Genomic DNA, 23126 nt, shown 5'->3' with positions numbered 1-23126 from the left:
AACCACCAAAGTGAACTTTGTGCATGAATACAATATGGCAAGGCCAAATGAATGACAGAAGATATATGACACATTGTGGCAAAGCCAATAGGCTAACCAGGAGAAGCCAAAATAGTGTGTACTTTCATATAAAGCCAAGAGGCTGACAAGGAAGAAACTAAGTGTGTGTGAATCTGTACACAGAGGCAAATACAGAAGAACCTGTATGGGCTGAAGTGCCTAGGGTTCCTGGTTGCGTGACCTGTAATGGGTGGTCCATGTGGCCTGACAACTGCGCCTAGACCAGAGAACACTCAATTGTGAAAGCCAAAGACTTTGTAGAAATAAACTAAGAAGGCGTGATTACAATTAACTGTTTATTCCATCCAGGAGGAGTGTCAAGTGGATTTGAAGTTGTGTTAAAAATTGTAAGACTGAAACCAATTTGATAAGTTGAAGTCTTGGGGATGTGAACCCTGAGATTTGATGAACTTTGATGTGATTTGAGGCCGGTGCCTTCAAGACCCTTTTCTTTGGAACTGTATTGCTTTGAATCTTGAGATTTTTGTGGAACTTTCTTGAACTTGGGGAAGGGAAGCTGAACCAGAAGCTAGGCGCTGGAAGAAGCTCAGAATTTTGTTTTGATCACCATTTCTTTAATTGTTGACATCCCTACACATTGTTTAGCTTTAGTTGTGAGGGCAAGGATAGGTTTTGGACACAGACAGACTTTTAAGTTGAGCTTTCTGGCTCAGACTTTCCTTAGTTTTGTTCAGGTAGGTAAATCCCATCTTAGCATAGGGCAAGTTAGGCCTTTAACCATCCTGACATTTGAGCTAATGAACCATTTTATTTTGAACTTTTAATATAGTTTCTGTGTCTTGCACATTGATGCTTTCACAGTGCATGGAAATATGTCTGCGAAGGTGCAGTCAAATCATGGTCAGCAGTTTCAAACTGCCCTTTGGCACGTGGGTCTGGGAAGAAAGATGTGGGGTGAAGAATGATACGTGAAGGGGGCAATCGGAAGGTAGGTTTGGTGTCCCTGAATAGCAAAAAGTAGTTTGTGTTTTCGCTGATGTCCGCGAAGAACCTCATTGGTCGGATGCCGTGTGAATGTCTCCCTTCCCACTAGCTCAGTATCTCTCGTGTTTTTTTTCTCAATGCGTGCTGACCAATAGCAGGTGAATAAAGTCCCGGAGGTCAGCACGATTACATAGCATGTAGTAACAACCGATGATTGGGGTGGAATGGGTAGGAATGTGGTGCCACTAGGGAGGTGATGGTCCCAGAGGACAGGGGGAATGTTTGCTCCAATCATTGCTTAGTAACCTATGTCTGGCTATAGGGGATTGACCTAACCCCACCAATCAGCTCTGTGGACACCCGACAACTGGTAACTTGTAGTGTAAGTGCTTCTCACTATGCTAACATTGTTTTTGCTGTATAAAAGTTTCATCCAGAGTGGGCAGTTTCATCGGTTCTCATCAACCAGTTTTGTTCCACTGTGCTGTTTGATTTATGGTTACCCAGCTTTAATGAACAGCGTTACTTGTTGCCTGGTGTACGCTCCTTTTTTAACTACTTTTGGTACATTGCTCTTTGCGATCCTACAGAGGATCCTGAAGCATATTCATACATTACAGAAGGCGAAATTGGTGATCAAAATTATGTCCAAATCGCTATTCTTTCATAAAGTCTTTTTTTATTGTCACCAACTCTTGAAGATTTGTTTTATTACTTTCAGAAAAGCAAATGGCAACTGAGAAATATTGTGTCAAATTGTTTGAAATATCTAGACACTGAAGATTTCTGATTCTTAGTGCAAATGTATGATTTGTGCTCATGCCACCATCCCTTTGCACTTCTTGATGTCTTTCTGACATACTACATCCTATCTGGACAGCATGTTCCATAGACAACATTGAAAGTGTCAGAAAGAGCAAAGTGATACAATGTGATCTTGTTTACGAGTTTTAGGGTGACGTATGCCTGCATGTTTGGTATTTTCACAGTGCAACCATTTAAGCAAGAGTATGTCCCTTTCTTTTGTGATAGTAACACATTCTGGTAATCAGCTGTTGGATGTTCAGCCCTTATTAATAGATCTTTAATATTACAACTTCATTTTTAAACCTAAATTGGTGCAGTTTATTAATCATTTTCATAATGGTCCTACTTTGTGTAGTGTATGTAATGACATTTATGATATCCGATTTCGGTCTTTCAGAATCTTTCAGGGTCAAATTGTAGTAGATCTTAAATCGTTACTAATAAGGGCATTTTTCAAATCGGCGTCACTATAACCAACTGCTCCAGTGGCCCACCATAATTTTACATTCAGAATTAGAAGTCAAGTGACCAGATTTAAAACATTTTAATATTCAAAATTGACTCCATTGTAAACCTTGCATTGTACTCATCGGATGGAAAATGAGTGAATGGAGTAAGTTAATTTTATCGGTCGGCTTGCGATAAATGACAGTTACAAATGTATAAATGGTCCACATCAATGTATCTTCTAAAAACAGAATCCACAGAGACGCTTACTCCATTGTGAAAGAAATATGATCATGAATTGTAAAAACGTGTAATTCAAATTCCGAGCCAGTCCAAATACCAAAAACATTGTCAATAGAACTTCTCCAATACTTTAATTTAGAATCTCATTGATGGTGGTTTAATATGTATCTGCTTTCCCGAATATCCATGAGTGTGTTAGCTTAAGAAAGGGCTAGTGTCATGCCCATAGAGATACCTGAGGTCTGCAGAAGTCCTTGTTTTGAGAAAATACTTCCAAGCTAAACCCTACTTCTCTGATCAACAGTGATTGCAGGCGCAGTATCAGCTATTGGAATGTGTGGTGTGAACCCAAGACAATGTACACCTAAGTGTGTCTTCTTGCTGCTAGAACATTGGGTGGCTCATAAAAAAATCATAAAAGTTTAAAGGAAAAAAGAGATGAGGCTTTGTGGAAAGGGGATGCTCCCCCAAATTGTTACAAACTTGCCAAAGGTCTAAGTTGTGTTTACAAGTGTGTGCAGGTCTCTGTTTACGGTCTTTAAAGAATCTGGTGAGAAAATGGTTGATTCACTTTCCCGGCACCCGAGTCAGAGCAGATCCGGGTGTGATGTCATACCCACAGATGCAATTCAGCCTGTTTGAGAAGCTGAATGGGGTAGTGTAAGGAAGGCATGGTATCAAAGTAAGACAGACACAAGTGATCAAAGTTCAAGGGTGTTTATTGAACTTTATCAGGGGTGTGAAACACGCCTATCTAAACCTAAATCTAAGATGGGAGAAAAATATGACCATCAAACAATAATAATACAGTCCTAGTGGAGACTAGTCAAATAAAAAGGGCCTATACTAAAAATGAACTATTGACAATCCTTACCACTCTGCTACAAAATAGTGTGGGATAATGATCACAAAGAAGTGTTCACAAAATGATAAATCAGGATGTTTAGGCCGTGGGCTTCCCTTCCCAACTTTTTTGGCATGGGACAAGGCGGGTCACTCAAGCACAGCACACTCCTGAGCTGCTCTGGTACGAGGTCACAGTTTCCTTTACCAACATCAGGGCCTTCTGTGCCCAAGTCTATTTTGTACTAAGTCTCTTGCCTCAGAGGACCTGATGTACCACAAACAGCAAAGAAAAGTTACTTTCTCAATATTCACGTTGGGTGATTTAATCTTCACCCTGGATCCCCCTCAGCTGGGCTCCGATCCTTCTTTCACCATTACCCTCCCTCAGTCGGGTTCAGACCAACTTCAATTTTTAGGCATCCCTCAGTTGGGTTCACATTTGCCACAACAATCTTCCTGGGTGTGTTTCACCCAGCACCCCCCTCTTCTGAGCTCAGGCCCTCTTTCTACATTTGGTCATCCTCTTCCGGGCTCAAACCAATTTCATTTCACAGACAATCAAAGACTTTTGAAATGTGCAAGGTTTTCAACGTAACCCGCTGCAGGACCACTTTGATTTACCAAGTTCAGTAATTTTACCCCGCTCAAGGGGGGGAACTAAACAGAGACCTTTGAGTGAGCACCCACGTGGCACTGGACCACTCTGCATCTGGTACCTATCTCGGTTCACAAAATTCAATTGTATACAAATTCTCTTTCTTCATGCAGTTTTGCTGTTTGTAACCTGTCAGTTTCTCCAAACCACCGGCTGTGTTGAACTCGTTGGCGTTACTTTGCTGTCAGATTCAAGGACAGTCACTTCTCCCCACCTTGGCTATCAATGTGGGAGGGCCCATGTACCTTTGACACACGCTACACCATTCATCCGCTGCAATTCCCAGTCTTATGTTTCTCTTCCTTGAGGCTTCTTGAAAGTTGCAGTTTATTGAAAAGGGCAAGGGTAATTCCCTTCTTTATGTCTTCTCTGATTTCTCTGCCTTTCTCCTCGGTTTAAATTGCCATCTCAGAATTGCTGCTTCCTCATGCGCTTTGCCTTGTTCAGAGTGTGCTTTTGTGCTCCGCCTTTGAACCATGTGGGGAAGTGTGATGAAAGTCAGGTGTGTGTAATTATCAGTAATTGCCTGATTCTGCCTGACTCTGTCAGGTATATGGCTCTGCTGTTAGTCTGTAGTCGCTCACAATGAACTGTCCATGAGAAAGTGTTTGTGTCAGAAAAGTGGGGGGTAGGGGTTGAGTTTCTAGGTATCCTACCTGGTAGGATGAGGAAAAGGGTGCTATAAGGAAGGGGAGACCGTGTCTCACCTTTCAGTGTCCCACTCCCACTGCCTGAATGCCCCCCATCCAGGTGATCCTTATGCACTGGTTCACCCCCAGGAACTTGATCCAATAGCGATGGCCGTGTCCTGGCCACGTGGATGACAGATCCCCAGTTAGTTAGGATCAGATCGCAGAGAGTGAAGGGGGAGGAGAAAGACAGCGTTTGGAGAAGGGGAGGGAGTGTGGCTCAAGATATTCCTGTATGTGTATGAACCAGAAGGTGCGAGGGCCAGAGCAATGCCTTTGTCTGATGATGGTATGCTAAAATAAAATTAATCTACTTTAAGGGCATACTTTCTGGCCAGATCCACCCCAGCTCAACTCCAGTGTACATGTTGCTGTTCTGTCTAGCTCTCCCCCAGATTACTGTATATGCCACTGTCTTGATTGTCTTCCTCAAGCCCAGTCTGTCAGATCCAACAGAGATTTTCAGATATAAGAATGATCAGAGTGTGGTAGTGACTCACTCCTTCTGAAATCAATTTGTGGGTTCTCCCCCAAAGGCCAGGAAGCACAGTTGAGTATCTCCTGAACGATAAGGCATATGTCAACATCAGATGGAGAATACATATACCATGGAACAATAACCAAGTGTGTGTTTAAGGTAATAATACAATAGATCTTCGCCAGAGATCTGAACTAATGTTTGTGGTTCCCTCAATAAAATGATTCCCTAGTAATTAGAACTCCCCCAAAAATCCTAAACTTGCACTCAAAATGCCCTTTGTAAAATGATAGCTAAGATATTTGCTGAAAGCTATGAAATGTAGAAAACTCTGCTATATCCATTATTTTGTGTGCCTTGCCATTCCGGTCAGTCATACACATTGAAGTGTTCATCTTTGGTGTCTTTTTTGAATCCATTGAATTGACGTAATTGTCTCAGTTTTTAGTTTTGAGAATTGTTCATCCTACTATTCGTTCCTAGTTCACCGTATTGGATATGCTTATGACAATCTGTTCAGATGTGTTTGGAAATCCAATCACCTAAGGACAAGTTCATCTCTCCTGTCTTTCTCCAGTCCCTGGGGGCACACCTAGAGCCCAGGCATCTCTCCCACCTTATCTCCTTCTCTCACCCGCTATTAGGATGAGCTGGAGATGTGCCACTTCGTGATAGCACATATGCATTCACTTATTAGAATCTTCTGAAATTCTACAGTCCTACTCAACCTCTCTACAGCTAGACAGCGCAATGGTTGAAATGAAAACACAGCTATTGTTCAAACCCGGCACACACAGGCATACCACATTTTACCACTGAATTGTAAGGATGTTGCCAACTATACCATATCATGTGCCAGGTTTGGGTCTTCCCGGCGGCAATAATGTGCTTTCTTTTTCTTACATTTTAGCTTGATAACATGTACAGATTCATAGTTTGAGACAAAGCTCGCTGGTCACTTTGTAAGTTCAAAAATAATTCTCTATTTTCTGTGCCGATGTATCTATTTTATTGTACAAAAGAGGCCTGGTTACCTTGCAGTAAGTTATAAAGTTTTTTAAAAAATGTATAGATAAGAAGGATCTCACGCAGGTTGCTGTGTCTTCACATGTGGTTTTTATTGTCCAAAGTGTGGACATATGGTAACAGGAGGGTGGTCAGCCGACACGTGTTTCAACCCAAAAGGGTCTTTATCAAGGCATAGTAGTATATCTGGGGGAAATGTAATCCATCTCGTATAAACTGCGGGTTGGCACTGTTCCTTATCAAGTTTGTAGAGTCCCTAAGGCTGTTGCCTTCTGAGTGTGGATAACTCTTCTGCAGGTCACAGAAGTATATCTGGGGGAATGATTCAACCGGCAGTTTATACGAGATGGATTACATTTCCACCAGATATACTACTATGCCTTGATAAAGACCCTTTTGGGTTGAAACACTTGTCGGCTGACCACCCTCCTATTACCATGTGTCCACACTTTGGACAATAAAAACCACATGTGAAGACACAGCAACCTGCGTGAGATCCTTCTTATCTAAAAAAACGTTATAACTTACTGTAAGGTAACCAGGACTCTTTTGTACGAAATTTCCACAAGGGGCATTGGGTTTGGCCCTTCCACCCTGTGACTTTGTAAAGAAATATCAGAGAAAGAACTAAGATCACATAGAGCTCAGCACAGGAGCTTTCAGTTTCTAGAACCCACTCTTACTATCTATTTTATTGTGGTCACAAAATGATCACTTAGTACCTTAGTACTGATTGTTTGGTTAGATTGCGTGTATCACCATTTCCAAACCAGAGCGTAGTTTGAGATTAAACTCTTGATGCTACAACAAATAATTAAAAAAGCTGCTGTAACAGACAGCTTTAAATAATTTCCTCTATGCCTTTGCAGCTCTTTATTAGGAGTTCCCATTTTAGATTTTAGGCACTGACCCCTCATGTTTCCCAGTTCCATGTGTGACATCCAGTCTCAATCCTTTCCTTGGAGTTCTGGGATTTGTAGTCCTAAATTTGAAATGGCAAGTACAAAAAGTCCCAGAATTTCAAGGAAACAACTGGACTGGATGGCTTTCTCATGCATGGAACATTGGGGGAAATCCTTTCTTTCTGATTTAGTAACCTTGAACTCCACCTCTGTTCAAGGTCCTAGTGATGCCCACTGCTACTTTAACAGCAGTTGAGAAGTCCGGTCGAATGATACCTCCTAAAAAAGCAATACAGAGGATGCTCTTTGCTAACGGTTTGTCTACTGTATCCTTGAACTGTGCCTTGAGTCTGAGAGTATACAATAAACTCGAGCTAACAGGCTTCCAGGGGAGTGAACATGATTACAGGGGAACCTTTTGGATGGATTGTGTGATGATGTAAAGTCATCTATTTCAGTGGCTTAGAAATAGTATCCGCAATGTAAAAATGGAGGTAACCTCGGATATGATGGTGGCTCCTTTTAAAATCTCTTGAACGTTTCAGTTGCATTGTAATCTCACAGCTAAAACCTGTGAGTAACAAAGGAGTGTAGTGCAAATTTGGGATATATGGTCAAGTGACCGTTAATGCATGCCTTTTGACAGGTGCATTCACATCCATTTGGATCTTCAGTTCTCATGTTGGAATCTGAAGCATCTGGGGTGTGCTTAGTGGTACTCCGAGACTCCATTTTCCATTTTTCTTTTTCCTAAAGAGTTTAAGCTTCCGACACCAGTGGGACTCCACGTATCCCATTAGGAGGTCATGTCCTTGATTGTGTCAATAAAGCAAGCAAAATCACATATTCTACTGCAACGATCATCACCAATTACACCGGATACATAAAATGTTGACTTGAGCTTGAGAAACTTTGCACCATGATCCAGCACTAAGTAGCCATCATTCATTTCCTGGAGACACTGGTGGGTCTTGTACTTCCTCACCTGGAAGCGGCAAGAAAGTGACTCTACAGTCCAGGCAGGTACAAATGTTAGACCTAGCTTTCACACAACACCTTTATACTTTTAGTTATCTGTTGTGTTTGATGTTGCTGAAAATGAATTTGTGCACTGCCTATTTGTTTCTGGGGTGGAATTTGGAAGTCTGCTGTGGTCTTCGGGTGTAGCCATGGCTACGTGAAAATGAAATCCATAAACACAAAAAGATTGTTTAAAATCTGTGTTTTCTTCCATTTTAAAAGTTCAGTGCTCATGTTTCATTTTTGACTCTAGTCTGAACATTCATTTCAGTGGCCAGAATTACTGTTTACCTCCAGTCGCCGTATGGCTGAGGCTATCATGTCAGGATTAAACCCGCATTCTGGCACATGCAAATCTCTGGTGTATCCTTCTTGATGCTTCTATATTTTAAAGGCTGTCATCTTTGAGCTTACCTTCCTTCTGAGGTTTTGTTAGTGTACACATTTATTTTTTAAAGTTGTTGCCCATAACCCCCTGCAAACAGCCCAGTTCCCTTGACTTTCACACAATTATTTTCCCCTATGTATTTCTACAGCCATCTTTGGTAGCAAGTGCTATCCCTCCGCCCTCACCCTCCTTCTTTCTCATTGCTCTATTTAGTCCCTTTTGTTCTCTCAGGATGAAAACACATCTCTAGTGAACATAACAAATCTTTCAGTTCAGTGATACACCTGTCCATTTCCTTTGCACCTCACCTTAAAACGCCAACATTGCTATCACTGAAAACCTCACCTACTGACTGATGTCAACATTGAATACCTATTTATTTAAACAAGAGTGCCCTTTCCTTTAAATCCAACCTTTCACACTGTACAAATTAATTTCACAAACAGTACACAAATGGTTTTAACAGTTTTGTTCTCACTATTTTAAACTTTCATCCTAAAATTTCAAATTGTTGCTTAATGTAGTGTTTCAGTTTTATATCCTTTTAAAAATGAACAATGAAAATGTCGCTAAATTTCCAAAAACGTAGAGCTGCCAATGTTGCCAAAATGTGTTGCCCGTTTTAAACCCTAAAATATCAATTTCAGGGCATTCAATTATGAAATTCTTCAAGGTCTCTGCACTTTCTTTGATCTTAATCAATATACAAAATCAATCAATCTGAATCAAATTTCTTGGATATGTAATTTGCATCGTATTTCATCTACTAAATCAAAATTGCATAAATACTTTTCTGTGATGCCGTTCTGGAAAATGGGACACATATTCTGTATTTACTTAATACCGGATGCGTTTATGCACTCTTGGCAAACTTTTACCCTTTAAATATGTGTATTTTTACACCAATTGCACGACTGTGCCTTTTTCTTAATCTCTCAGAATACTAACTTTAATGATAGCTAAATCAACTGCAATGTCTGCAGCGTCTTCCTAAGCTCAATTTTTAATAATACAAATGTCACCTTTTCTTTACCGGGATTTAAAATTCCCTCTTTGATGGGGAACAGTGTGATACTTTCTGCCTTCATAATGTTGACAAGCCGAATGAAACGTGCAATGCATACGTTTTTCTGATTGGACAATAGACCAAGTTTGCCTCATATTAATTGCATTGGTATTTGGTTCTCTAAATGTTATGTTGTTCTCCAAACTCGACCCTCTAAACCGGTTTAACCAATCATAGTTCTGCAATCTTCTTTCACACTTTTTAATTATAGGTCGCTAATATTGTCATCAAAGAATAATCCCCATATTGTAGATCAAAGTCATAATTCCACCCATAACAGATACCATTTTTGTTGAATTCGTTTTACCACCCTATTCAATTGTAATGCATTATTAATGTAAACACGTAAGCATGTAAAATGTTCCTGAACTGCTATTTTCCGAGTGCCCAATTTCCATTTAAAAGTGTTAATGTTCTTTTTCATACTGTATATCATTATTTAGATTCGTGCTTCTTTCAAAAACTAGTCCTTGTAGATTGTCTGTGGCCTCAATGCTCCTTTGCAGCTCAGGGGGTGGAGCTATGGGGGGGTTACATCTAGCAGCAGTATGTCATCAGAATAAGTCACTTAATACACTTTTTGAATACCCATTTTGGGGGAAATGTCTAACTTCCATCAAAGTCTCCTCTAAGGTTGCAATATATAAATTAAACAAGAGTGGAATGAGTACACATCCTTGTTCCTGGCCTTAATATGGCTGTGTGAAAGTTGACTTGGTTCCTGACATGCTCATATGGATCCTCACTGAGGTATTTGTGTGTAAAAGAATAATTAATTCCAGCAAAACTGTGTCCATACCGAAAGGCACCAATGCTTGGCACAGTACTGCCTGCCCAACCAATTAAAGGCAGCTGTTAATTCTAAAAGCACTAGATATAAAGGCATGTCACCAGGCCGCAATGACAATCTATTGTATGTCGTAGACATTCCTGCCCTAGAACCATTCTGCACGATAGGTAGAATATTTTGCTTCTTGCAAGTATTGTGGCCTATGTATCTAAGAGTACTATGGGGCATGATTTATCGCGGGTTCTAATTCACACCTTTTTTATATATCGGTGTGAGATTTGCAATGGTCCAGGTTTCTGCTAGACATGGCACCTTGATGATGATTTTGAATAATTTTGACAGCACTTTTGGCTACATAGTGGGATGGGCTTTTAAGAGAACACTGGCCATCCCATCAGGCCCTAACATTTTCCATTGTTTTTAATACATACGACCTTTGCCTTTTTCACTTTAAGTACATGAAACTCTATCCTTACAGTATGTTTTTAGTCATGTACCTTTTATAGGTTTGAATGAACAAGTGGAGTGAACTAGAATGTCCACTTCACCTTAAAATATGTTGCAAGGATACAGAACCCAGAGGAGTTTGAATCGCTGGGATTATCAACCAATGCCAAGTAAAGAAGTGTGCCGAGGCCTTTAAACCACCCGAAGACTGTTGGACACCCTGGAATTGTATACGCTATAGAAGGGATTGGACTTTGGGACTAAGAGTTCTAGATCCTTTTGTCCACGGAACACTTTTCTGAAACTTTGGGTTACTCCTCCCTCCTTCTTGACACTGTTTTCTCTGGATATCCTCTTGTGTTTTAGTTACCCTCTTGTAGAGCCTGTAGGCATTTGACCAACCTGTTACTAAAACCAGGGGACTAGGGCGGACCGCAGGCTGTGGCCAGGAGGAAACGATTGAAGGAAACCATGGACAGGGAATTTCCCAGTCCCAGAGATGTCCTTCCTTAGTTTGAGGAATACCTTGTTTGTTGTTACCTGCAAAAGGAATGGGGCTCTTTTGTGAAAAAACAAGATGCGCCCTGCCAAATTGTGTGTCTCTCATCCTTTGTTCCTTCTCTCATGTGACAGGGACCAGAGCAGGAATACTGTTCAGCATGAGTGAGGCGTTCTACATGTTGCTCACACATGTTGAATTTTCCTCCATCCAGCAAGGAATGATTTATGAGAGTCTGCATCTCTGTGGTTTCTGAAGTGAATGGAATAGCCTCATAATTTTGCATTGTACCATCCAAATACTGCTGGTAGACTAGTCAATATTGGTCTCCTGTCCTCAAGGTTGGGCGTTTGGTTTGGGGTCTGTGGCCTTAAGGCTACTTGAAACCTTTTCTTACACTTTACAGCTGCAGGAACTCTTGTTGCACGGCATGGACACTTAATTACCCCCTGGTGCAAGGACGTGAACAGCTACGTCCTATGCACTCAAGTGGTTAGGTCACTAAAACAAGCCTGGAATCACACTAGTGTTTCAAAATTCTAAATGTGAAAAATTGCTTTTTTTGTATCCAATGAGTACTTCCTAGACAGCTGAACGGTGTTTTTCTGCGTATGCTGCAGGTTTATTCTCAATCACCATCTAATCAAACATGGAAGAGAAAAGAGCGAACATGTTAGCCTTGTTCACACGTGTACTCCTAGTTCTTAAAAGAACATACTAAGTTCTTCCTCCTCTTCTTCGCCTTTCAGATTTCCTTCGACCTCGCAGAGTACACCGCTGATGTTGACGGGGTTGGCACTCTGCGTCTTCTGGATGCCATCAAGACCTGCGGCCTTGTAGACTCTGTCCGCTTTTACCAGGCCTCAACCAGCGAGCTCTATGGGAAAGTGCATGAGATCCCGCAGAGGGAGACTACCGCCTTCTACCCCAGGTCGCCATATGGTGAGTGCGGCTCCTCCTTAGCTGAATTGTCGTTCAAGATTACATCTAAAGGTGGAATATAGATAACATTGATTTATTTAATTGTTTTTTTATTACGCACTTAATACCCGAGTTAGGTTTCTAAGTGCGGATCGCGGATTCGAACCTCGGTTGCTCTGCATGGTTTTGCTTCCGAGACCAGCACTTTCCCCCTGCCACCGGTCTTGTTGTGAGGTGTACCTTGATAATTGTCAATATGAAAGCTTCTGCTGTATAGGCCCTGGGCAGGGAGGCGTGCGGTCCATGGTTTCATACAACCCATCTTATTTTGGATGGAATCGGAATGTCTAGTGTGTTTCCCCATTGCTGAGTTCTGCTGTGACGGCGATAAAGTTGCACTCTTCTTGTTGAGTAAACGAATAGCTCCTGATAGTGCGCTAGTGCCCTGTTAAGTGTACATGGCAGAGTGTGGCGGGTAATATTTCACTGCAGTCGCTGCGCGCTTTGTTCCGATTGGCGCCTCCTCGCCATAAGGTCGTGATGAGCCCTCTGTCACTTTTCACGTACTCCTTCTGTGATACTGAGGCTCCGCTTTCATTCATGCAAGCTGCCTTATTTTTAAACCGTGGCGTTCAAAGCTTTCCTGTTGGACCCGGATTGCAATGTAATCTTTTCTACAGATGTGCGCATCTATTGTTCCCTAAACATCCTTGAACTTTGTTCTGTGTGGAAATGTCGCTTCAGCATTTTCTGTATGTTGGAATGCCAGGGACGTCACGGCGGATGGTTACACATGCAAGTTCGTGGAAGTGGACAGGGGTCTTGTCTAATTGTCCGCATTGGGATCCTTGAAAGTGATAATTGAAAACTCGTAGATCAATTGATGCTGATTTAAACAGGGGGCAAGGTGGGCCCATTGAACCTCACAGGACATAGCCCCCCTTTACATTTTTCCCTGCATGTGAAAACCATGGATGTGGTTTTGTGTGTCCACTTTTAAAAGCAAGACATTTCTATACCAATGCTTTCTAAACTGTACAAACAATTCCTACCTCTGTCGCTTAGAATTCCATGCGGGGAAACTGCTGGCGAGTGGCTGGGTAATTTAATGAAATCTAAAAAGGAATGGAAAGTGGGCGTAACTAGTGGAGTGCTTCAAGTGGTCTTTCGATGGATTTTGGTGGCCCAAGACTGCCTTCTCCAATGCCATAGTCGATCTGGACGCGGGTCTCTCCCCTTTCCCTAAAGTGATGGGTGTGTGTGTTTATGCTCAGATGGTTTGAGCGCTCTCAGGCTTCAAAAGAGGACTCATGGTGCTGGTTGGTGGAAAGGAGCACCAGGAATCCTGGAGTGGGTAAAGCTACAGTGAAAAGAAATGATTGTTTATCTGATTCTGGAGTCTAAAATGACCCTGAGTTGCACAAAACCTGGGAGAGGATTCCAGACACGAGTCTGACAAGCATAATGTGGACGGGTCCTTTTCCTAAAGCAGGCTCTACCAGAAGGTTGAGATTGGCTGATCAGAGACGTCATTTTGGTCTAGAAGGTCAAAAGTGCTCTGGTTTGAACAGCAGGCCAATTCCACCAAAGGGCGTGTTTACTTTACAGGCTGTCTCATACCCTCTGCGTGTGCCATAATGGCTTTCTAGACTGTGAGTATCTCCAGGGTTATTTCAAGCACCTTAATTACTCAAAAATACACCTAAGTCATGAAGCATGCTCTTAAGATCTATGATTGGCAGCCAGGAGTGTAGAGGGTCATCCTGTTAAAAAAAAGAAAATCGTAGGACAGGATACAGTCTTTTGAAAAGGGCATTAGGCCAGAATAAAAAATAAAAAAAACATCAACCCAGACAACATTCCTCAGCATACTATCAACCCCATAGTGCAAATGGCGGCATTTTGGCATCAGGACTAGGAAACAGCTACTTTAATTATACAACCCTTGAAAAACAATTGAGAGTAAATAAATGTAGCTGTGCCCACTCAATCAGTATTATTTTTATTGATACAGCTGAATTAAATAAACTTTTCAATATATAAAAATAGAATCAATTTAAAGAAAACAGAACATATGTGAGTATACATACAGAGTAAAAAGGTTTACAGAGGGAAAAGAAATTCAATTCAATTAAATTAAATACCAATTGATTACATTCCTAAGAAGGAAAAAACAAAAAGAAAAACCCATACAGTCTTATGTTTCTTTTCCCAATTCTAAGGCATTTAAAAAACCAATAAGGGCAATCTGGATAGACATGGAAGGTGATGATAACAACACCGCCTAACGGTCATCATCTTCAAGCAAATCCAATGTACAACAGTGTTTCGAAAAATGAATTCTTCGTTGAACAACAAGTGCAGGACAAAGTGAAATTAGATGTTTAATTGTTTCATGGCATGATTGATCTAAGCAGAACCTACAAAAGTTCTCTTGTTGGGATATTAATTTGCGAGTGGCCAACAGATCACGAGTAGGCCACAGATTAAACCGAAAACGTAGCATGGCAGAGCGATGCTTTGGCGAAGGGGCTTTGCAAAGATAGTTGGCTATAACATGCATTTTTTTGGGGGCAAATCTCAGTCGAGCAGATTGTTGATACGAAAGACATTTTTCAGAGTTCTTGATCCAGTCAAATTCATATAGCAATGTTTTGGCTTTGGTGGGATTCGATATCAACAGGTAAATGGATATATCAGCACGTACACATACTCAATCAGTATTATCCCGAATATAAAAACAGCCAATAGCGATTCCAAGGATGATGAGAGTCCAAAACGCCAATCCTGTAGTGTGCCATCCCTGATGCTCTTTCTCATGTAACAAGTACTCGTACCTGCAGCCCTTTGTTATCAGGGGCAAAGTGAGTCTAGCCTCAGTTCTGCAGTGGAACCAGTTTGGTGTCGGACACCCCTCATATTGAAGGCTGTAGCGCGATTGAACACCCAATAGTATACAGAATGTGTGCTTGCCTGGCTTCATTACCATATGCATAAACTTGACCCGAAGCCCATCCTTGCTCCGTATAAGATGCCCTTGCTGTGCTTGGGGCAAGTGGGCTCAGTAGTAGGCATCTGAGCAGGAGCTGAAAATAGGCACTTTACTTGTTTTTCTAGAAATCCACCAGTACAGTGAAAGGGGAGAAAATGTCTTAACTTGCTAACACTTTTTCAAAGAGTGCTGAATAATTAATAAAGCAGTGGCCGGGCGACTAGGAGAAGCTAGAATATGCCACCGGCAGCAGTTGCTGGGTTCTTCTAATTCTTGGCAGTGATGACTCGCCACCCACTACAAGCCGTACCATAAATGGTCTGTTCTATGAAGCACACACTTAAGCAGCGGATATTTCCGAAGGCTGAAGCACTGTTCTCATTAGCAAACTTTGGGCTACAGAGCTACAGGCTAAAATCGCCTGGCCATCTTGTATAGGAATGACCAAACTGCTGCGGTTTCATGGCATCTACCATTTGGGGCCCAACATTCTAGACTTTAATTTCACCATGGTAGATTTAATTTAGAGTTTAGAAACTGTCCCCTGAAGGCTGACCCCTCTTGCTAAAACCTTTGACTGATACTAAATGCTACATTTTAGTCCATTCAGTAAATAATGTGTCCTGTCATTGAGTTGTACTGTAACTTGTGTTTACTGCTCCGTCATTTTAGGAGGCAGCATGGTAAGCTTGGACCTGCCTCTGAATGTCTGCGGAAGTCTCCAGAAGCCTGGCCTCAGGAGTCTGTAAGACTGCAAGAACTTTGCAGGAGTCAATCGACAAACATAAAGCATACAAGTCGTTTGACCCAAACCTGGAGAACACCACAGCAGTGTTTTTTAATTGATCAAGGATGTTTCTACCGTCCAAAACCTCAAGTGCACTCCAAGCGCTGGACATCAAGCTGCTAGTGTAAGCAGAGTGTTTTAACCTGTTTTCTAAAAGAAGTAGGTGGCCCAAGGTTTTAAATCTGGGCAGGCAAACAGTTCCAAGTCCTAGCAGCCTGGACCGCAAAGCGGTGGAGTCGCATCAAAGAAAGTTGAAAGCGTGGAGAGCTTAAGAGCTTCTCAGTGGGCGTATAAAGCCCTATGCGCGGGCTGGGAAGCCCCGCCTTTGTGGTCCTACCTGAACTGGCGGCTCCTCTAATGCTACATGATCAGGTTATGAAGACCGTTTTAAAGGCCAGATGCACCAATTTAAATTTGGGATCTGTGATGGACCCTAAGCCAGAAATTGACTCTTTTACAGAGGTCATAAATGAGTCTAACGGACGCCTTGTGGAATCTCTACAATTTGTCCATAGAACAGGAAGGGAGCGGGCATACAAACAGTTGGAGTAATCCAGTCAGGAGTTCAGCAGTCCTCCAAATACAATGGTCTGATGATGTAAAGACAACAAAGGCTTTACTTTGTTGAATACTTCGAAAGAGAATATTACTGTGGTTTAGAAGACGGATGAGGCGGAATAAGCAGCTTGGAGAACTGCTTATCATGTTATAAGAAGACCAAGATTTAAAAAAATAAAAACTATTAGTGTACAGTATACTGCTTTCTACTGCAGTGCAGTTACCTTGTAGTGCCCTTAAGAGAGGTCTTTTCTATTGGCACATTTAATGGTACCCCGTTCACTGACCTTGCAAAAAGATGAAAGGATGAGTTGCTCCTGCTGAGATTTGAAACTGATCGTTCACATTGAGCTCTTTACTCCCTGAGCTATCGGATCATCGAGGATTTTTTGTGTTACTCATTTTCTTATGTGAAACCTAGAAGAAAGGAATGGGTGCCATACTCTCTGTCCAGGCTCCATGGGCGCACTAGGGATCCGTGGCACACCCCGTTTATTATGTACACACGCACCGGAGTTGCGTCATTCCACCACGTGTGTGCCTTAAAGGGGCAGGCACCACACCTGCTAGGATTTAGTTGCCCTCAAGAATGGACCTCACGTTGGAATGTGTCAAACGATGATGTTCGTGCTAGAGTGGCTTCGCACTGTTGGCTTGTCTACCACATTCTTAAAAACTATGCAAATGGAAGGGCGGGGGAGGGGGGTTGGGGGGTGTTGATAATTCACAGGCAGGGACTCTGCACTTCCAATAATAAACAACCGTCAGCTAATCAGGGAGGATAGCACAGCGGTAACGTGCGCGCCTTGGAAGCAAGAAGACACGAAGCAACACAGGTTCGGTCCGCGCTTAGAAACATTTGGGTGTTTAAGCGTTTTATAAATACGCAACTAAGAGAAAAACTATTACGCAACTACACTGTAACAGCGCCTCGATGCCTGTGGGCTGTGTGAGCGCCTTAAAAATGTAAAAATAAAAAATAATAATCAATTGCAGGTCATGTTTGCAGGCTGTGTGCCAGGGTTCCTGCAGAGCTTGGCGTTGAGTGTATAGTATACGTAGGCAACCCCATGGGTTTTCTGAAGGGTGTATGTAGCCATCTTCTTGAGCCTTTCAATTATCAGGTTTCTCAATGCCCATATATATAGCACGCGGCCAAGGGTCATGGATATTCATGGTCACGTTTTCGATGCTCTTGCTCACCACATCCATCTGTGTATCACAGAAACAAAAAGTGGCCCTCGGGCCATGCATTCTCCAGTCCCAACCAACAAATGTGCTGCCCCTGACACTTCTTAGCAATCACCTGTTCCAACCAACAAATCCAAACTCTTGAATATACAACATGCTTTAACATGGTAAAGTATTGCTAAAACAGGTGGCTGTCATGTTGCTCATGCATTTGTGAATAATCGTGCAACGTTTTTATTTGCAGCCCACTAAACATGAAGGTATCTAGGGACTAGTTTCATTGAATTGTGGAAGTGCAGGTTAGTCATAATGCGCACAGCTTTTATTTTATCCCCCCAAGCGCAGATTCGGGATTCAAATCTGTGTTTGTTGAGCGTGGTCGTGCTTCCAAGACCCACGCTTTGCCACAGAGCTATCCTGTCCTATTCCAAGGGGTGTTGCGCTTCTGCTGTCTTTTCTAGGCTTTACATAAATCCCATAAAGCTAATTTTTTGAAGAAATAGCTATCACTATCTCTCTTTTTTTTTTGCTTCTAAAAACAGGCCATGTTTTTCTGTCTCGTAGGTGCAGCCAAGCTATATGCATACTGGATTGTGGTGAACTTCAGAGAGGCATACAACCTGTTTGCAGTCAATGGCATCCTCTTCAACCATGAAAGTCCCAGGAGAGGTTAGTTACCTATGTTACAGCGCAATTTGGAACTGCGTCATATCCAAAGTCGCCATGCTAAAGTTGTATATTCTGATCTTTAGTTCATCCATCTGCTTTCAGCAAGATCTTGCTATAAATATGCTCTCTGGCCTTGGTAGCCACTTCCTGATTAATTTCTAGATTTGAATCACCTTTGAAATGTGGGAGGAAATGACAGGACGTGCAACGATCGACTGCTGGGTGGCAAACTGGGAACTGTCATGAAGCCGCATGAACTTCACAAAAAGCACGACACACACCAGAACTTCAGTCCTGAAGTGTATTATTAACGATATTCCCGAAGCTGGGAAGAGGAAAAGGAAAGCACAGAATACAGAATTGCTTATGGTTCTGCAATGTCAGTTGTCTTTTGGTCTCCATAGGAGGTTATACGGATCACTCCGTCTCGGGATTGTGGGTGCGCAACCTTCCGACTTGATCATCCTGCTTTCTTGGCCTATTCCTTGAAACTTCATTGTGTGGTGAGATAGTCTCACTCCGTCTCAGGTTCAAATGTAAAGCTTTGTCCTGGATTGTTGTTGAAAGTCAAACGCAAAACTTTATCCTCGCAAATGCACACTATCTCAACCACAGGAGGGCCCACCACACAACTTTCACATGCTCTTCTGAAGGCATCCTACCATCTTCCCGCTTCGGAGTCCTTGCAGCACCACACACCGGCCTACTCTCTTCTCACCTTGACGTCCTGCCGCGTAGTTATATCTATGGAAACGTCTCTTATTCCCTGTCTGCAAACTATTCTCATTCTTCACTTGTACCAACCCAATGCACCATCACATACTTGTCTCTCCACCTTTCAGACTTACCTACTTCAGTGTTTGGATTTATCTCTCTTCAGGCCACTCTTATCAGAATCCTCATTTCTTTTGCTGATGCTCCTCAGCTCCTTCCCTCCAGTCTCTTCGCCCTCCACCTTCCCTTTACTGTTGATGTTGCGCCTCTCCTCCACTGTCACCTGCCTCCTGCTCTTATTGTTGTTCCTCCTCTTCTCCCCTTCCTCTTCCATTCTCTCTCTGGACCTCGCTCCACCTTCCTGCTCTTTCCTCCAATGTTCTCCAAATGTGATTGTAGTCCTTCTCTAAACTCCCACACTGCCACTTTGTTATACAATGTTGCGCCCGAGCACATCACACTGAACTGGAAACACCTGGGGTTGCCTAGGCTCGGTATTCCCAGATTGGTGAGTCATGAATCGATCCTTCATTTCAGGTCTGAGGTTACTTTAATCCCAACCCAATTTTGGAAATCCTCTTTCCTGCGGAGGTGTTGCAGAATAACTTTGTTCGCGAGCTGGACCAAAGTGCTGCCTGGTGGATCACAGCCCTGCACTGCACTGCTCACTTCCCATGATTAATAAGGTTTTGTTTTTTCTGCGGTGCTGGGCATGTTATATGAGGAGCCTAAACACATTGCAATGCATTGGGTCTGGCTGAACCAGCAGGATCTAACTGCATAACACCCAACTAGACATTGTTGTAAGTCACTGTTTTTGGTGACTTCCTAACAGGACTTTCTTGGAGAATCCTTGGCACCAACTCTGTCTCATGTTTTCTGACTTGTCAGATGTCCTTTTGTAAAGGGGCATTCTCACTTATTGTTGTCATATATTTCCCCCCTGACCTCACACCCATGGCACAGTATCCCCAGTCCTCACGCTGCCCACATTGCACAGTAGATGCCAGACCCAGTCGCCTTGTTTATTCCACCATCAACTTGTAAGGGAAGGCAGGGGACTTTGTCAGAGAACCCACAAACTCATTCTGGATCCTATGGAACAGGCAGGGTGCACATTAGGCCAACAGCAGTCAATTTATTTGTTTGGAGGAAACCTGTAGGGAAACAGATAGGAAGAACACCAGGTCAGAGGACTCACTAATGACATACAGGGTTAACGAGAAACATGCAGAAACAGACGTGCCTGTTTGAGAAAGGGGACAACTAGAAACTGGCAATTGATTGAGGGCACACAGAACAGGCATTGTCCTCATGAAACATGTAAAACAAGTAAAACCTGGTAAGACAATTGTGCCAAATCGAGGGAATTTGTCCCTTCTCCCTAAGGGGAGAAACCCCTTTTAGGACTAGAGAGGTGTGCTCCCAATGCGTTGCACTTCAGAGGGCACAGGGCAGGCGGGATCACACTGGCGGCTGGGGGGTCACTCCCCACTCTGGGGGACAAGGAATCCCCAGGAAAGGGTTTTACACCACCTCCCTTTGACACAGAATCCCAAGTGTGTGTTGGCTATATAGGAATTGAGTAGGGTAAACATGTGCAGGGCCTTTAAAAGTGGATTGTTTGGCTTCTGTCCTGTGTTATACACCCATGCCTGAAGAGCAGAACCAATGGATGTTCCGATCATGTTCTAGGAAGGAACATAAAGGGCCTAGTACCCAGACACAGAGAGAGATCCAGACCAGGGATGAGAGACAAGGCTGCATACGAATGCAGAGGAGGGAACGTCCCCCTTCGAGGAGGAGCCTAGAGACAGAGCCACACAATCAGCATGGTGGGCAGGGGAACACAAAAGCCCCCCTGGAACACTGCTGAGTCCAGGAAGGAGTGAGAGCCTGAGAAAAGCAAAACAAAAGAGGTGTTAGCTGGAAGGTTTAGAATTAATCTTAACCTCTGGCATGCTCTTGGCAGCCTTCCAGGCCATCGTCCATCGACTGTTAAGCCATTACAAAAGGGGAAAGACCATATGCAAATCAGGCTTGGTCCCACCACAGAAGGGGCAGTCCAGCTCGAACTGCTTGGTCACACCCCTTCTGCACAAGACCACAAGCATCCCCAGACATATTTCAGCCTCAATAGGCCTGGGAAACCCAGAGCTGCTGAGAGGAAGATAAATAAAGGTACCACAGAAGGGGCATCCTGGTGTCCGTCATCCCAGATGCTGAAGTCCTGTCGGTTGCAGACACGAGGAACTGAAACAGAAGACCCGACCATTTAGAAGTCAGAGTCACAGTTCTGTGCTGATCCGAGACACCACCTCCCCCGCTGAACAACGTAGCAGAGAACCAGGGATTTGGCTAATGCCAAGGAATGGGAGGTGGGCGGTGAACGCCCACTAGGGGCTTTCAGTATTGAGAATTCAAAAACAGCTGAGAAGTCACCCAGCTAGCGAGGGTCTGAGCAGCAAGATACCCCACGAGGGGATTACAGTATTGAGAATTCAAGAAAGGCTGAGAAGCCAAATTGCCCAATGGAGGCTGAGCACCAAAATACCCCACAAGAGGGCAAAACCAGGGGTAATCTCTGAATGACTGGGAAGCCACGTAGCCCAGGAGGTGTCAATATGTAGGCATCATAAACCAAGACACAGTCAACAGTTCAAAGTTAAAAAAACGAAATGGTTTATTAAATCAATTGTCAGGATGGCAAAGGCCTAACTTGCCTGATAGTAAGGTCGGATTTCCCTACCTGAACAAAACATCTGAGTCAAAGAGTTAAACTTGAAAGTCTGTCTGTGTCCAAACCTATGCTTGCCCTCACAACTAAAGCTGAACATCATGTAGGGATGTCAATAATCAAAGAAATGGTGATGGACACACAGTTCCGAGCTTCTTCCAGCTCCTAGAGCCCCTCTCAGCTCCCCTTCCCCAAGTTCAAGAAAGTTCCACAAAAGTCTCCAAATAACATTTCTGAAGTTCAAAGCAGTTCCACAAATTCTTGGGGTTCCCTTCCCGAAATTCAAGACAACAAACTTCCAAAGAAAAGAGTCTTGAGGTTTTGTGCTCAAAACAACCTTGTCAGTTCCTCAAATCTCAGGGTTCCCTTGTCCAAGGCTTCAGCTTAGCCACTTGTACTTTTTGTTAGACTTTTCAAAAGTTCACAATGTCTTTTTGTTTTTCGCAATTTAGTGCTCACTGGTATAGGTGCAGTTATCAGGCCACACGGTCCATACATCACAGGTCGCGCAACCAGGATCCCTAGGCTCTTCAGCCCACACAGGTTCTTCTGTATTTGTTCCTGTGTACAAGGTCACACTCACTAGTCTCTTCTTTGTCAGCCTTTGGCCTTGCCACACTGCATCCATTCATAAAATTCACTTTGTGATGGTCTTACTCATGACCATCTTTCTATGGCTCTTTTTTAGGTTTGTCACCATTCACCTGTTGCACTTAAACATAGGTTCCTGCCTGTGTTTGTTCATTCAGGTTTAGTAAACACAATTCTTTATACTCTTCTGACATTGGTAGTGTATGTACAAACCATTTTCTCATATGTTAGTTCGTAGGGATAACGGCTTCCATTAATATTATTTGCTTCCTTCTTTACTTTGACGGTACTTGTTCCCCTTTGAAGTCATTCCTTAAGTATTGTCTATTGGCTTTGGCAATGATGGTTTAGCCCCTCAGTCACCCTTCCAGGCTGTTCACTTTCATTTAGCTTCCGCTACAAAGAAAGTCACACTCTCCCGTAGGGAAAACAAAGTTCTTATCATTTCTTTCACTTGCAGAGTATGTTAATTGGTTCAACAAAGGATAGATACTTTGTACTTTATCATTTTAGTTTTCTTCATTAAAGGATTGGCTCAACAAGGAAAAGGACTTTGTTCGCGTAAAACTTCCCTCGCTACAAAGTTATTCTGAATTTGCGGATCGCATATGGAGCGGCTCCTGTGTTTCCTTGCTTACAGAAACTCACCGGGTTCTTC

At 42.8% G+C, this 23126-nt stretch overlaps 1 protein-coding gene across 2 annotated transcripts in view; it reads left to right on the top strand.

The window, feature by feature from the left end:
• Positions 1-23126, top strand: part of GMDS (GDP-mannose 4,6-dehydratase) — a 3238640-nt gene that overhangs the window by 1178423 nt on the left and 2037091 nt on the right. For both annotated transcript variants that reach the window (XM_069613525.1, XM_069613524.1), the window contains exons 5-6: positions 12058-12250; positions 18322-18426. In XM_069613525.1, coding sequence (XP_069469626.1) covers positions 12058-12250; positions 18322-18426 — 298 coding nt within the window. The remainder of the gene's footprint in view (positions 1-12057; positions 12251-18321; positions 18427-23126) is intronic.

Source organism: Ambystoma mexicanum, chromosome 5p (assembly GCF_040938575.1).
Source record: "Ambystoma mexicanum isolate Mex_15411 chromosome 5p, UKY_AmexF1_1, whole genome shotgun sequence".
Classification (NCBI taxonomy): Eukaryota; Metazoa; Chordata; class Amphibia; order Caudata; family Ambystomatidae; genus Ambystoma; species Ambystoma mexicanum.
The sequence above is the reverse complement of the archived record's forward strand: the minus strand, read 5'-3'. Positions and strand labels throughout refer to the sequence as shown.